Here is a 15,341-nt window from a genome sequence, read left to right as displayed (position 1 = left end):
CACAATCAGAATATATGAAGCTGTTATGGTGCCCCTCTTTTTCAAATTTTATTGTTTGACTTCATTTTGTACAGTGTCATTTCAGCTCTAATTAAAATTAATTCTCTAATTCTGACAATGATAATGTGAATAAATAGCATTCCTGCTGTCTCTGGGGACAAATGACCTCAAAGGTTAACATTAGTACATTCTTGTCTGTGAATCTCAAGTTAAGATCCTGTGAGATTCTCTAAGGAGAACAAGCCAAACAGTGCAATGGGACTGAATCAGCTCCATTCTTTGGGTCTGGATGTCCAAACATACTGAGGATTATACAACACATGTTATGATGTTCATGAGTTTCTGATTTATTCTACGTTGTTATGAAGCCTATCTGACAGTAATTGCGTCCAAGGTTGATTAACTTTATTAGATCTTTACCCAGTGGTCTCATTCTCTGTCTCTGTAATGCTGGCTGATTATGTGGGAACTGCAGGGCACCGAATTGCAGAGCTGGGTAATGATTTGTAGGCAGGATTGGTATTAGAACATGTCAATTGTGAACCTGGGGACTCATACAGCCAGTGAGAAGAACATCACAGACAAAGAAGAAATCTAAAAAGGCATCCAAGTGTAAGCGAACACAAACAATTTAGCAGACCAAAACTCGCATGCAGACACAAATCTTGTCCACATGAAAACACCAAGCTCCAGTGTAAGTGTTTACTGTACAACAGCCTCTCTGTGACTTCACAGTGAGCATGTCGTTGTAGAAAAGAGCGTTCATGACTCACCACTGTCTTTAGCCTGAGGCTCAGCATCCAGCCAACTGAAGGAGGGGATTCGTGTTTTATTTTAGTCTCTCTAATATGCCGCGAAGATACCATTATCTCGAACATGTCATATTCCAGAGCTTCCATTGTTTAAAATGCTACAAACCAGTTTCACCCTTATCACTGTCATAGAGATCATTAGATGTGCAATTCATCAGGCATCATTAGATTTGGCTTTTGTTTTTGCCAACCTAAGCAGTGTGTGACTGGATGCACTGTCCTTGGTGAGCAAACGATGTTATCTTTTCTGTCATGCACACACCAGTGGTGCCCATAGGGAAGAGGTGAGCTTGCAAGGAACTTGGCTGATTGAGGGCACAGGGCACACAGAGCTCTGTGCATGGAAACGGTTGCCTGTGAATACTAAGGATGTCTCACAAGGGACCCTTTTGTCAGCGTCAGCTCCCTTTGAGGAGTCATAAATAGCACAGAGTGTGTAAGATCTTTTTCACCTTCTTACCTTACCAAAAACATTTCTTATCTTGATATTTTTTAAACCTCTGTATACCCCATCTGCCCTATTTAATCAAGTTACAGAACAAAATAACAACTCTTAAAGGCATCATGTTGACTTCATATGTATGTGCGACTGTAAAATATGAAAATGCAAATAAAGTTATGAGATGAAGAAAGAATATCCTCAAATTTGGGTTTTTGTAATGTGGACATAGATATAAAAAATGACTTGTTATTATTTAAAAAAAACAAAAGCAAAAACTAACTAATGGTGCATTTATACCAGGATAGTCTGGTGGATTCAGTTTGATTGGACGAGGAATTCCAAAACATTTTGCTCCCTCCTTCGGTTTGGTTTGTTTTCACAGGGCACTTTATTCCAGTGGAACAAATGGCCAAGACAACGTCATGCATTACAAAAACTGCTTACTAGGAGCAATATTCCTTGGAACGACCACTGACCAAGAAGAAAGAAACCAAGATGAAGAAGAAAACCCACCTCATTGATTGGCCAGGAGGCCTGAAAATAAATATCCTTTCAATTTAGCTTGTTAGTTGCAAGTAAACAAGGGAGCAACACCAGGTTAATGTGGTCTTGGGGTTTTTGTTTTTACTTTGGTGTTAACACCTAAAATAGTTTTCACAACAATCTCTCCACAGGGCTTAAAGTATTCCAGCATTCCCACTGAGTTGATCTACCACTTGTATCAGAGGAACGCAGACATGGTCAACTAAACGTCTTACTAACGGATCAGAAGTTGAGCAGGCCTTGGAAAATGATTGGTTGAGAGATCCAGCTGACTCTAGACCACACACGATAGAGCACAGACATTAGAGAATAACTTGTGAACATAGACTATGGCAGGTTGGAAGGGTGGGTGCATGTTCACCTGTGTGTGGATGTGCACGTTTCTGTGTTTGTGCTTTGGGATGGAGAACTGTAAATGCACGACTATGTTGAATGACATGATGTTGTTTAAATAAAATAATACCATCAGGCTGTTTTATTTATTTATTCATTTATTTATTTATTTATTTATATGACCTGTCCTGTCCAGCATCATGACAGCAGAATGATGGTCTGAATGAATTTACTTAGACAAGAGTGACGTCACTTTCACCCTAGAAACACCTTTCCCTCTCCTCCTCTTTCTCATCATAATTTCATTATATATGGTGTTGCTACAATACTTCTATGTGTTCACACACACATCATATAGCATGCCATTGTTATGCTCCACATGGTATTGCTAAGGACTGAGTGAGAGGCTCACTGCTGCGTCTCTATGCTCTGCCTTATTTCACATAGGACTATAGCAGGTGGAAGAAAAATAGTTCCTATCAACTGGGTAGACAAGATCCTGATATTATAGTTTCCACTTTCCACTGCATTCCAATTTGTGATAAACTTTACCGCAAATGATCAAACTATTATTAATATTCTATATCAATATTCTAACATGAAAATTGACTTTAGAATATAAAAAGCTGATATTGAATGTATCGACATTTCACTATAGATCCACACATCACTACTTCTCGGATTGTTCTGTGAAACCATGAGACACATCAAATGTCCAAGACTTCTTGTGGGAAACATTTATACCCAACAGTTTGGCTAATATTGTGAGGGTCCTTGGCAGAGAATCCTTTGGGTCCTTTAAGTAGTGAGGTGGAGCTTGTTTAATATGACACATTTTTCTGCAGGGGCATGTTCCCACAGAGACATGAGGTTTGTCTGCAATAAAGTGTTAGTGTTGAACATCTCGTGAATGCCAGGTTGTCACTTTACCTGTACACAGTTTTGATGTTGTGACTGATGTAAAAACGTTACAAATAAAAATCTTCTTGGCATGCTAGTTCCAAAAACTCCATAAATACTACCATGCATACTCTACAATAAAGAAAACTAAGTGAATTTTAGTAACCTCAGTTTTTTGCACGCACATTGTCAGACACACAGATACAGCAGAAGAGGAATCCCAACTCTCCCTCCTTTAAAATGGAGCAGCTACCCAGCGCATCAGTAACCTGATTATCCCAGCTGTCAATCTGAATGAGGCCAGGCTTTGGGATCCTCCCATCCTCAGGTCCTCACTTCAAGTTAAAAACCAGTCCTCCTTAAGACTGGACACATCCTCAGAACACAATAGACACACAAAGAGAAAGAAGCAGGATTTAGAAACTCAGCAGGTAATATAATGCCGGGATTTTTTTGTTTTGTTTTTGAAAACTTTTCTTTAAGTTGAGCTTACCGTGGTGGGTTTGTTTCTCAGTTATTAGGAACTTAGCTATATCTTAAATTACTGTGTAGTGTATTTGTATTTCTGAGACATAGTTGCATGGCTGTGAGTTTGCCTCATGATTTTTGCACATGCTTACAAGAACACTCATGTTCCTCTTGTTCAGTCTAATCCTGGTTTAATCTCTCAGATTTCTCCGGGACTACGTTATGGTTTTCATGACCACACAAGATAACTGGCCTGATAGAAAAAGCTGACATTGAATAGGAGAAAGTGTAGGAGTATCACAGAAGGCAGCTTCTCTCAGAGGGGAGGGCATCAGGAAACAACTAGTGGGTGGACCTTAGTTTTTGTTTCTGTCTACAATAAGTGTTTCACTTATATGCTGTCTTTCCCTCTAAACAGAAGAACTTTATATGATTTAGAGCGAGTGTCTATGCAGAGATTATCTGAATCTGCAGCGTTTTTATTTAACCAATCTTTATTTTTTATTACAGGAGCTGGCTTTACACAACCAGAAGTTTAAAAGCTCTACAAGGACTGTGGATCACTTTTTGGACTGACTGAACAGGTCAGAAAACTGTAAGAAACTGGAGACCCTGAGCTGCTGCTACTTGGCAGTTCTACAACAATGGCAGAGTGTATGCCAAATGCCGACCCCACTACGGTGATCCAGAATCCAGAAACAGACATGCAGGATTTGAGCAAAGTTCCGGCTGATTGTGCACCAGCAGCAGTGGTTAAAGCAAGACCTGCAGACCTGGGGCTGATTCGAAGCTTGTCCAAGTCGGACTCTGACTTGTTGGCGTCGCCACACGGAGATGAGGATGGAGGTTTGGCTGGCCGCAGTGGATCTGTGTCTAACTGCAGTTCTTTTCAGCCGTCCATGGATCGCATGGCTTCTTTTGCCTCTGAGTGGGATGAGGTAATACTTAAGCTCTAGAGATGGGAAATAAGGAGGGTGTAGGAGACAGAGGGAGTGGCACTGTGGAGCGTATTAATATCCTTGAGAGAAAGTGTGATAGTGTGTGTGAACTGTGTAAAATAAGGGAGCGCAGTAAGAGAAGGAACCCAGCATTAGGCAACGGGGCATGCACATTTTAGGAGAGAGGAAGGAAGGAAGTGGGGGAGAGCATAGACAACAGTATGATAAGGATTTCAGCAGAAGCAGTAATAGAGTAACTTTACCCAGGCTGTCTGCAGAGCATGCCTTCGGGCGAGTACTTGAATGCATGAATGGCTTGATCACTTGCACCGACCTCCCTGTAGCAGCCCTGGCATCCAAGACTAATTAGGCTTGTGCTGTCATTCCACATCCACTCAGTATGTGTCTCAGGGGCCGACCCACGCTTCCACTGTCTCCTCATGCTCTCTTCTGGCTCCTTTGCTGCATCTTGCGCCATCTACTTTCAGCCCACTGTGAGCAGTCCTTTACCCTGCCTCGTATTCCCGAAAGCCATAACTCAGGATTTTTGAGCACTTTGGAGCATCAGGTCAATACACTCTGAAGCACTCCCAAGATCCTGAAATAAAGTAATAATTTCTTTACAGAACTTAAATAGCTGGAGGCGATGGAGACAGTGTCTGATGACTGGCAATTTATTATCATATCACACAGCTTAAAGCTGAAGGATGATTTTCCCTAATGTCAGCATCATAGTCAAACTTGCTTAATTCCTATCACAGGAATAACTCTTATATGTTTTCACTCAGATAGCCACTTTCTTCAGAAGCTCCCCGTTGGCAAACTGGTATTGTTGCTTCAAATTAACTTAAGCAAAGACAAGCATTGGTGACATGAAGTGGGTGTGGTAGGGAGTTAAACTAATCTTTGGAGCAGCTACCAAAGGATACCATTGATTGTCACATGATTTTGCACATGCTTTCAATAACATCTGTGTTCTTCTTGTTAATTGTAATCCTAGTTATGATGCCCACACAGTTGTTTAGGGCATAATGCCATGCAGTCATTCAAGCGACTGTAGCCTGGAATGTCCATCTTGCACTGCCATATGGTACAGTAGCCCAGAGCAGACAAACCTAACACTGACTCTAAAACTTGCACTTCACATTTTTCCCATAATTTGGGGACTGCCATAGTTGCTCCTGAGCTTGGAAGAGGACATTGAAATGGCAGGTGTTCATTTGGCTGAAGTCCTCTAGACAAGCTCCTCAGATGTCAGGGCCCAAAAGTCACCAAAGTGTTTCTTGTGTTTATTTATTTTATTATTTATTTAATAGGGACAGATACAATAAACATAGATTATTGTGTTAAAATAATCTGATGCATGTATCACAGTGTTTATAGCCATGGCTAATTTGCAACACCTGTCCCCAGAAGGGCTTTTAACAGTAAGATTAAATGAAAAGTGAAAATTAACAGTAAATACAATAAAATGTCCTGAGACCAGTTAGCACTAGTAAAAGTCCATGAGGTATATATGTACACATACTCAAGCTCACACATATGCACACCTCACATACACACACATACACATTTCAAATGACATGGTTACACTGCTGTTGTTCCATGAGCCAGGATTTTGTTTGTTTTTTGAAGGTGGACAGTTTAGTTATGGTCTTTATATTAACAGGGAGAGAGTTCTACAGATTGGCCCCTTTCACAGAAAAAACATCCTGGGCAAAAGGTGTTTTACAAAATGGAACTTTACAGCCTCCACATGTAGCTGCTCTTGTTGCTCTGGAGGTTTCCAGTCTGTTCACAAATTTACAAAGTGGCTGAGGAGCAAGTCCAGTCAAACATTTAAAGAACAACTTTAAATGGCTAAAATGAACAAAATTAATAAAGTTTAAGATTTTGTGTTTACTTAAAATATTGCAGTGATGTAATTGAATGGGCTTTTTATCTAAAATTTTGAAGGCCCTATTATAAAGCCTCTCAATAGGCTTTAGGGCAGTTTGACTGGTCTGAGACCAAACAGTGGTGCAGTACGCCAGATGAGACAGGATCATTGTGTTCAGAAAGACATGAACACATTCAAATGTCAGACAGCTCCTAATCATTCTGAAACAGTTTATACTGGCCTGGTTGTTATTTACATATCACTAAATCATAAATAAACGTAACACATGATAATGAAATGTTAATACTGTGCAAGTTATAACTTTTTAGAAATAGTGACCGGGGTTGGGCTGTTTATTTGTATAGCATATTTTGTGCACAGGACCATTCAAAGTGCTTTACATAAACCATTAAAAGCATTACAGATGGTGCAAAGAAAGCATTCAGAAAGAGTAAAAGGCACAAACAAATAGCAAAAATCACAATAAAATCAAAAATGACATTAAAATGATTAGCAAAGATTAGCAAAGGTTACCCATTGTGTCAAGTTATGCTAAACAACAACAGGGATACTAACAATTTAGTGTCAGAATAACAACTGATCACCAACATCGACCATGTTTTTGTTGTTGGGAATGAAGTCCAGTGTTTCCTCTGCCATTACAGCATGTCATTCCTCCTCTGTTCTCCGTATGTCCAGTGTTCTGCCCTGATGCAAACACACCGCCATCAGTGGACAAAAAAGTGTCGACCATATCCCATAACACAGACAAACAGACCGCCGCAATCTTCATGAAGTGTAGCTCCAACTTCATCACCTTCACTTTTTTTACTAAATTAAAGTTTTCCACTGCTGTTTGAGCAGCCAAGAAATGTATCAGTCCTTCCAGATTTCTATGACATTGTTAGGAAAATAGTCAGATTATCATCTGTTCTGCTGACATGCACAGAAACGCCACCACAGTAATGGTGGAGAGTCTACTTGTGATGTTGTGACAAAGCACTGGATCAAGTAATGTAATACAAAACAGGTGCTCTTTTTGCACAGTTCTCTCCTATATCAGATCTTTGCTGGATTTTTCCTGTTCCTTTATGACATCACTTATATATACTGTTTATGTGTTGTAGATGGTATTATTGTAGGTAGTTTTGAGACCTATCACTTTTCCCATGATTGTCCAGTTTCTTCAAATTTTTTAAGGACAAGCTGCACCATGCCAACGTGCCAGGATTTCAGCTAAGAGGGCTTTCACTTTGTTAGTGCAAAAGTACTCTGTTATTCCTGTCAGACATGGTTATCTTTGACACTTTTTGTGGTAGCTCCTAAAGAAGTGGTAACAAATTATGGGTCTTTGTGACAAACTGCTAGTAACAAAGTGCCCAAAGATACAATTTAAAATGGGTTCTTTGTTATATTGTCTGTTATATGTAGACGCACAGCACTGGTTCATGCCTTGAATTAGGTGTCCTTTTTCTGCTAGGTCAATGTTAAGTGGCTTACCAGATATATAAAAAAGAAGAAACTCACATTCCTCAGAAAATGGCCAAGTAATGACACTATTGAAAAGGAGTGGAAATGAAAATGTGGGGTCTTCCTGAAAGCTAAATATAAAGAAATGAGAGGTGGATTAAGACTTTTGTACTGTGAAGTCATATGTCAAACATTTCTAAATCTTTAGGAAATGAATGATGAGGTATATTAAAGCTGCCTGTTTGGAGTTGACACAGTAATTTTCTGAACTTTTCAATACATAAAATGGGGTTATCTTGACTGCAACCCTGCTTAGCTTCCTGCTGTAAAAAGGCCACAGGCTTCCACCGTACATTAAGAGGAGCAATATCTCATCTCAGACAGCTTATATGTTTTGAACTTCCACATCCATTTGTAAATCTCCATCTTTGTCATCTCTGCGTCCCCCTCTTGGCTACTATCTGCTCCACCCCTTTGCTCTCTCACAGAACTGTTTGTTCAGGCCATTCTGGGTGGGGTGTCCTGTTCTCAAGGGCATCCTGTTTTGCAGCTGTTCCACAGTGTCTGTTTCTTCTCCATGTTCCAAAAACTTTATTTGGGTTTTGAGAAATGGGAGTGGACAAGGGCGAAGGGATACTGCCTGTGTAACTTCCAGAAGCATTATGGTACAGGGGCCATGCTTTAAAATCTATATAATTTCTTGCAGTAGAACAAAAAATGGTCAAAGCAAATGTTTTAAAGAAAGATAGCACAAGCAGGATATTTTACAAAATTCTAAATAAGATTTTCAAATATGATAAAGTAAGTGAGTTTCAAATCAAAACTAAGATAATATATATAAATATTTTGCTAATGCTGTCTTTTTCTGAAAGATAAATGGTTGTCTGTAACTTTTGATCATTCACCTCCTGTACTCATATGCAATGATCTTATTTAAGATACTTTATGAGATGAGTTATCCCTGCTGTCTCTCACCTCTTTTTCTTAATTTTACTCAAAGTGGTGTGGGCCAGCAAGCTGTTGACCCTACATTTTTTTCTTAAAGCCTGCTTCACTTGTCTTTGCCTTTTTTTTGCAGCTGCTTTTAACTAATACATTTGGTAAACCATTTATAACATCCATCCATCCATTTTCTATACCGCGTAGTCCAATTAAGGGCACGGGGAAGCTGGAGCCTATCCCATCTATTAGCAGGCGAGAGGAAGGGTACACCCTGGACAGGTAGCATCATTTATAACTGAGATCTAAAATCAATTCACAGATTGTTATATGAAATAACCGCATGAACCTCAGGGAAGTTTCCAAAAGTTTAACAATCACAACAAGCACTTTTTGGAGTCACTGTTTATCATGAAGCGACCACATCCAATCATAATATGTTAAAGCAACATATAAAGCGTTGGAAGGGAGGCTGGACAAAAAGCAGCAATCTTATATGTGTACCTGCTCACACAGACATCAGAACGACTGAATACTGCTGGTATTCACATAATGTTATTATAAAAAAAAATGAAAGTATGGGCTTATGTTTAACCTTTAAATACCAGTGACATTTTTAGTGGAACATATACTTCTCAATTTTGATTATGTCTGGCTGCATACTGCATGCCTTTTCTTGCTTCCTGTTGTGGGAAAAGCATTTGGTATTCTGTTAAAACTTTCACTCAAAGAAAAACAAGAGACAGCTGATGTGATGAGACAACTCCTGTTTCAGAAATAGTCAAATAGTCTTTTCATACATGCAGGACTTCATCATTTAAATGTGTCTGAAATGAATATGGGACACTACATCAAGATGCTTTAACTCATTTCGATCCATCTGGTATTGTACGCAATTAAATAAAACTTTAATTAAGGAAAATACTCAGTGGATAAACCTCAAAGATGTATATTCACCCTGGTGCCTGCAATAGCTGCCTGTCTGTTGGTTCAGATTTATTGTGGTGCATTATAACGTCCTCGACCCATGCTGTCAGCTTTTGCTGAATTAGTAAATGATTCTTTTCACATATAACTGGGACCTGGTTGCCTTTTCTCTATTACTGTTTAATGTAGGCTTGTGATTTAAAAAAACAATGTTAAATTTCCAACAACCCCTTAACATTGAATTTTCACTTTTTAAAGTTCCTGTAGACCTTCATTCATTTATGTTGACTTTGTTTGCTTTGAAGTTGAGTTTTATTAGATTGCTTCTCTGTTTACTACCTCTCACACACCTAACGCACAAAAACATTTGCAAAAATGTTCAAAAGTTTGTCATTTAAAAATAGAGTATAAAACTGATCTTGTTTATTTATCATCAACAGATATATTACTCTTTGAGGAAATAATTACTCAGTGTGTAAGACTTTTGTAAATACTGAAAAAAGCTGCTAATTAAAATGAAAAAGTGTATCATCTTCATTTTTAGAAAGTACAGAAAAAGAAAAAAAGAATCAAAATGAGTAAAACACTGAAGGGCTGTAGAAGGGCTGAACGCAGTGGCTAAGAAGTGTAAAACACATTTGCATAAAAAACTCATTAACAAATTAGAAAACAAAATTAAATTTAGAAAATACATTTACATTTTGAAAAAAAATTGATATTTCATAAAACATACTTTGCAAATTAAAAAACAAATGTACAAAATGTTAAACTCTTGTAAGAGACATATCTACAAGTGGCAAAACACAATTAAAATCCCAAAACAAATTAACAAAAGACAGCTCTTAATGGAAAGGGAATGTCCTAAATACCGGAAGTGACTCAGCGATAGTTTCATCTTGTAGTACAAACAAGTTATTTGTAGTTCAGCTACATGTGGGAAGTCAGTGCAACGCTTTGTGAAGTTTTTGACAACTGAACAATGTTTTGCCCTTTTGGCATCGTTAACTTCAGCCAGTTTACACGTTTTTGTTCTTCGTGTGGATGGTCTCTGGAACATTTTCATGAAACAGGTTCCATGCAGTTTTGTCCTCAAAAAACTTCCTGTCTACTAAGCCGATTGAATTGCTGTCAGACACAAGTGAATTATTCTGCAGATTTCTGATCATAACCTCAATCAGTTTTTCTAAATTAAATTCAAAGTGTGTGGTTGCGTTTTATGTGTGTTGACTCTGTGATGGATTGTCAAACTGTCCAGGATGTACACTCTCAGAATCTGAGCAATGGTGGAACCAAGATTCACGGTTTTGTTACAGTTAGAACATTAAAAGCAGCTAGGTTAAGTTTCACATTGCAGTTATCTAATTTAACTGTTGCATAGTTTACGCTACATGACACACTTATGTCCTACCATCATTACCAACATGGGTGGCATCTCCTTATAAATGCATTGATTTAATTGTAGTTGGGCATGCTTTTGTCATCAGAAAATATTTAGTTGGTTTGGTCTTAACTAAGTGAGTTAGCTGTGAAAAATGCCCTTAGTTTTCTGCAGTAGTTTTCTCTCTGAAAGCTACTGGCTGCAATAGCTGTGTGATCTACTTTAACTTTTAGACGATACACATTATTCCCTGTATTTCACCAGCGGTCACAATTTCTAGAGGCTACCATCTCAATCCCATCTTAACAGCCCTGTTCAGAGTAGGTGGTTTTAGTTTAGGGCGAGTAAGCCTTGTTCAACAAATCAGAGTCAGTTTGCCGATAAACTTTGAAAACATGATTAAAAAAATGTTGATGTGTGGCCTTTAATTGTTCAGTAGATAACATCAAAGAACTTCTGCTGAATTATGATTCTTTTCAGCTGGTCAGGCAGCGACTTCTGTTCCAATCCATAAGTGTCCTTATAGAGACCTTCAATGGACACACTTGCACTTTGCAGACTGCATCCTGAAAGAAATGCATACAATATTATGGCTTTATTATTAACTTATTATTATTTTTATGATCAGTTTCACCCTGAAAGATCTGTGCTTCTTTTGTTTTGGTGAAACCTCTTTCCCCCAACAAACACTTTCCTCTCCATTTAAATGGCAAACTCCTTCTCTGGTCCTCGTCATCCCTTAAAAGAGGAGACCCAGAAATCTCTGTCACCGCTCACCTCCTGTGGCGTAGCTTTCAATGTTGCCCAGCTATGGAAATTCTGAGGAAAACAAATAAATAAAAGTGACAAGGGTTTTGACTTTGAGATACCCTAATTTTAATAGTCCTGCTTTTAACAGTATCTACTAGCAAAGGTTATTTTTTTTTCCTATTAAATTGTGGAGCTATACATAGTCAAGTCTAGTCTAGTACACAAACACGACACAAATCATTTTAAAACATATTAAATTCAAACTACACTAATTTCCACTATTTTCTCTGTTTTAACGTGTTTAGCTTTGATTTATCCTATTTCATTAAGAGTGAGCCATCAATAATTTTATATATTGTAATTTAAATTTTAGTGCCCATTAATGCAACAACTTACTATAAAAACGTCTACATCTGGGTAGTACTCAGAGGCAAAGGTCAACACAACCACATGTTAAAGATGCTTGAGTACCTTCATTTTTATGCATGCACTAAATTTCCTAGTAGCATTCCTGAAGCCCAAATTATAGCATTTGAATGCTTCTTCATAAACTAATGACTCTGGTTTTACGTTTGTGGTTATATGACTTTTACTTCATCACACTGAGAATAAATAAGAATTTACACATAAAACATTTTCATCTTATTAAAAGCAGCTGATAAAAGGGTTATGTCTTTATTATTATTATAATTTTTTTTTTATTTATTTATTTTTTTTACAGTATGTGTAAGCTGCTTCATAATTCATATGGGAGCTACAGCAGAGTGAACATATCCCCAAGATCTGGTTAGACAGATGTGGTACATGAATATGAGAGCAACGTTGATGATGGTGTTGGTATGGGCTGGGCATGATGAAGTACAGTCTTGCTTCATGTGACATGTTGTAGATAAAAAATAAAATAAAATAAAATAAAATAAAATAAAAAGAAATGAATAGGTGTAATAAAGGAGAGAACATATAGCTTCTTACCTGTTGGTTAAATTCTGTAATTCCAAGGATCTGACTTTTAGGGAGATGTCCTGTCATAAAATTTTTACTTTAGTATAAACTAAACTATTAAGATTACAAGAGATTAAAGAGAAGATTTGAACATTTAATTGTTTTCTTTCACCGTTTGTAAATTGGCAATATACCAGCACAGAGTGAAAGGGATTGTTGTGGATTATAATGAATTTGATGTAATTGGGTTGCAGGGATTTGTCATGAATAGTGGCTATCAGTGGGACAAACCAAACTGATTTGAATTGATTTGAATTGAATGGAACTGAATTGAATTAAATTGAGATGCTACCTTATCGTGGTGGAGGAGTTTGTGCGTCCTGACAAACTGACCCCGCTATGTTGTCGGGGGCTCATGCCCCTGGTAGGGTCACCCATGGCAAACAGGTGTCTAGGGGAGGGACCAGACGAAGTGCGGCTCAAATCACCCCTGTAATGAGAAGAAAACAAGGACCAAGGTTTCCCTTGCCCCGACATGGGTCACCGGGGCCCCCCTCTAGAGCCAGGCCTGGAGGTGAGGCACAGAGGCAAGTGCTTGGTGGCCGGGCCTTTGCCCATGGGGCCCGGTCGGGCTCAGCCCAAAAGGGTGACGTGGACCTCCCCTCCCGTGGGCTCACCACCTTTCACAGCGATGCGTCGTCACAGACGTGATCTGGCGTGTTTGCAGCACGACGAGTTACTTACTAAAATGTTTCCAAACCAACACAAAAGATCAAGCTGGTCCGTTTTAGCCTACATGGTGTATGTACGTCACTTGAGGTGCACATTAATCTGTGCAAACTTACACATATTTTTCTTGTATTAGGAGTTACCACTAATGTGAAAAGTCTGCAACCAGCCCACAGTGGCAAACCGCTGAGACTGTTGAGGAAACGGTAACTACCGCTACAGAAACGGCAAGTGCCATTGTAGCGAAAGTGGCTGGCCTGGATCTTGGCGTCTCTCTCTCTCTCTCCCCGCCGCCATCCTCCCCTCGCCCTCCCTCTGCTTGTAGCCGTTGAGAACAACTGCACAAAATTGACGTTACTCCATCTGCGATTGACTTGTTTTGCCTCACGTCAGGTTCCGGATGTGTGGCACAAAAGTTTGTATTTCAGATCTGAATTTGAATTTCAGATCTGAATTTGAATTTCAGATCTGAATTTGTATTTCAGATCTGAATTTGTATTTCAGATCTGAATTTGTATTTCAGATCTGAATTTGAATGGAGAGAACTGAAACTGAACTATGAAAATGAATTAGGGAATGAATTTTTTCAAATACAAAAGTTTCAACTTTACCAATATACACATTCAAAAAACAAAGATTCAATATCAAATATGGTAATTTGGAATTAGTTTTTTAAAGCAATTATTCAAACAGGCATATTCAGATTCAAATTGAATGATTCAAATTCAAATATAAAGAATTCAGATTCGCTCCCCAGTGGCACAAAACTTATCCCATACTAACCACATCATGTGGAATGAACTAAGACTGTTAATAGTGATTTCTGAAACCTGAGCTGCTAGTCATACTTTTTCAGTATCAAAAAGCTGGTTCAGTTTTTCCTAGGTTATAAAACCCTGGCCTAACCTGCTGTGAAACAGATTTAAGTTGGCAATAAACACATGATCAACGCATTGACTCTGGACAAATATATTTTCTTAAAAACATGGAAAAAAATCAAACATAAAACAGATTAGACAACAATAGGTCAACAATAGATCAGAGACCTTTTCACCACAGAGTTGTTAGCAGCAAGAAAACGTAGCCTAAAATAGAGACTGATGACTTTAAAACTAGTTCCTGGTGACTTTTGACCCTTTAACTCACTCTTCTAGCTATTGGTAGAGCAACTTTTTCTCTTGGTAGTCTTGGTTTGGGCATGTAATGTAATTCATCACTGTTTTTAAAGCTAGAGTTAAAGGGTGAAATATTTGAAGATCATCGCTTAACAATAAATGATTTAGGCCTACTTGCTGTTTTCTCTAATTGATTCTTGCATTTTTCATCATGTTTGATCATAAAACAAAGACAACCCATTTTACAACTGGTTTGAACTGGCTGTCCACAAACTAATGATGTCACAACGGTTATGTTAATCTTTGATATGTTATTATTATTTATGAAGAGACATTATGGTTTTTCTGATGTAATAATGTATTAAAAAAAGAAAAAAGATGGATCCTTTAAATCATTTACACATACATAGTTGCATGCACCCTTATATAGCTGCACTAAAGCCATCACTGAGAAGCCTCATGAATATTGAAGCTCTGCTGTCATCCATCAGTCTCATATAGAACTTTAGTCTCTCTTTGAACAGTTAGATTAATATACATAAAGTGGAAATTACTTTTCTAATAATCCATACAAGCTGGCTGTAGTAACATCAACATGTTAATATCAACACAGGTGAAGTCCCAGATCCTTTAACCATCGCTAGTGACTAATCTTTACAGAACAACCTCATAAAGAGGACTCAGATCTTTTTCATACTACTCTGTATGATAACTGTATTCTTGTAACCTCGTTTGCCAAACTCTTCACAAATGATACCACCCTTCATTTAAAGTAA

At 38.2% G+C, this 15,341-nt stretch overlaps 1 protein-coding gene across 4 annotated transcripts in view; it reads left to right on the top strand.

Annotated features, from left to right (window-relative positions):
• The first annotated feature begins 3,869 nt into the window (after positions 1-3,869).
• anks1ab (ankyrin repeat and sterile alpha motif domain containing 1Ab) overlaps positions 3,870-15,341 on the top strand; it is a 43,146-nt gene continuing 31,674 nt past the window's right edge. For 2 of the 4 annotated variants that reach the window (XR_006009690.1, XM_041979534.1), the window contains exon 1: positions 3,870-4,436. Coding sequence is in view for 2 of the 4 variants with exons in the window: in XM_041979534.1 (XP_041835468.1) it covers positions 4,143-4,436 (294 nt within the window). In the remaining 2 variants the exon portion in view is untranslated. The remainder of the gene's footprint in view (positions 4,437-15,341) is intronic. The other 2 variants (XR_006009691.1, XM_041979535.1) reach the window with 1 other exon arrangement.

Source organism: Melanotaenia boesemani, chromosome 3 (genome assembly GCF_017639745.1).
Source record: "Melanotaenia boesemani isolate fMelBoe1 chromosome 3, fMelBoe1.pri, whole genome shotgun sequence".
In the NCBI taxonomy this organism is placed as follows: domain Eukaryota; kingdom Metazoa; phylum Chordata; class Actinopteri; order Atheriniformes; family Melanotaeniidae; genus Melanotaenia; species Melanotaenia boesemani.
The sequence above is the reverse complement of the archived record's forward strand: the minus strand, read 5'-3'. Positions and strand labels throughout refer to the sequence as shown.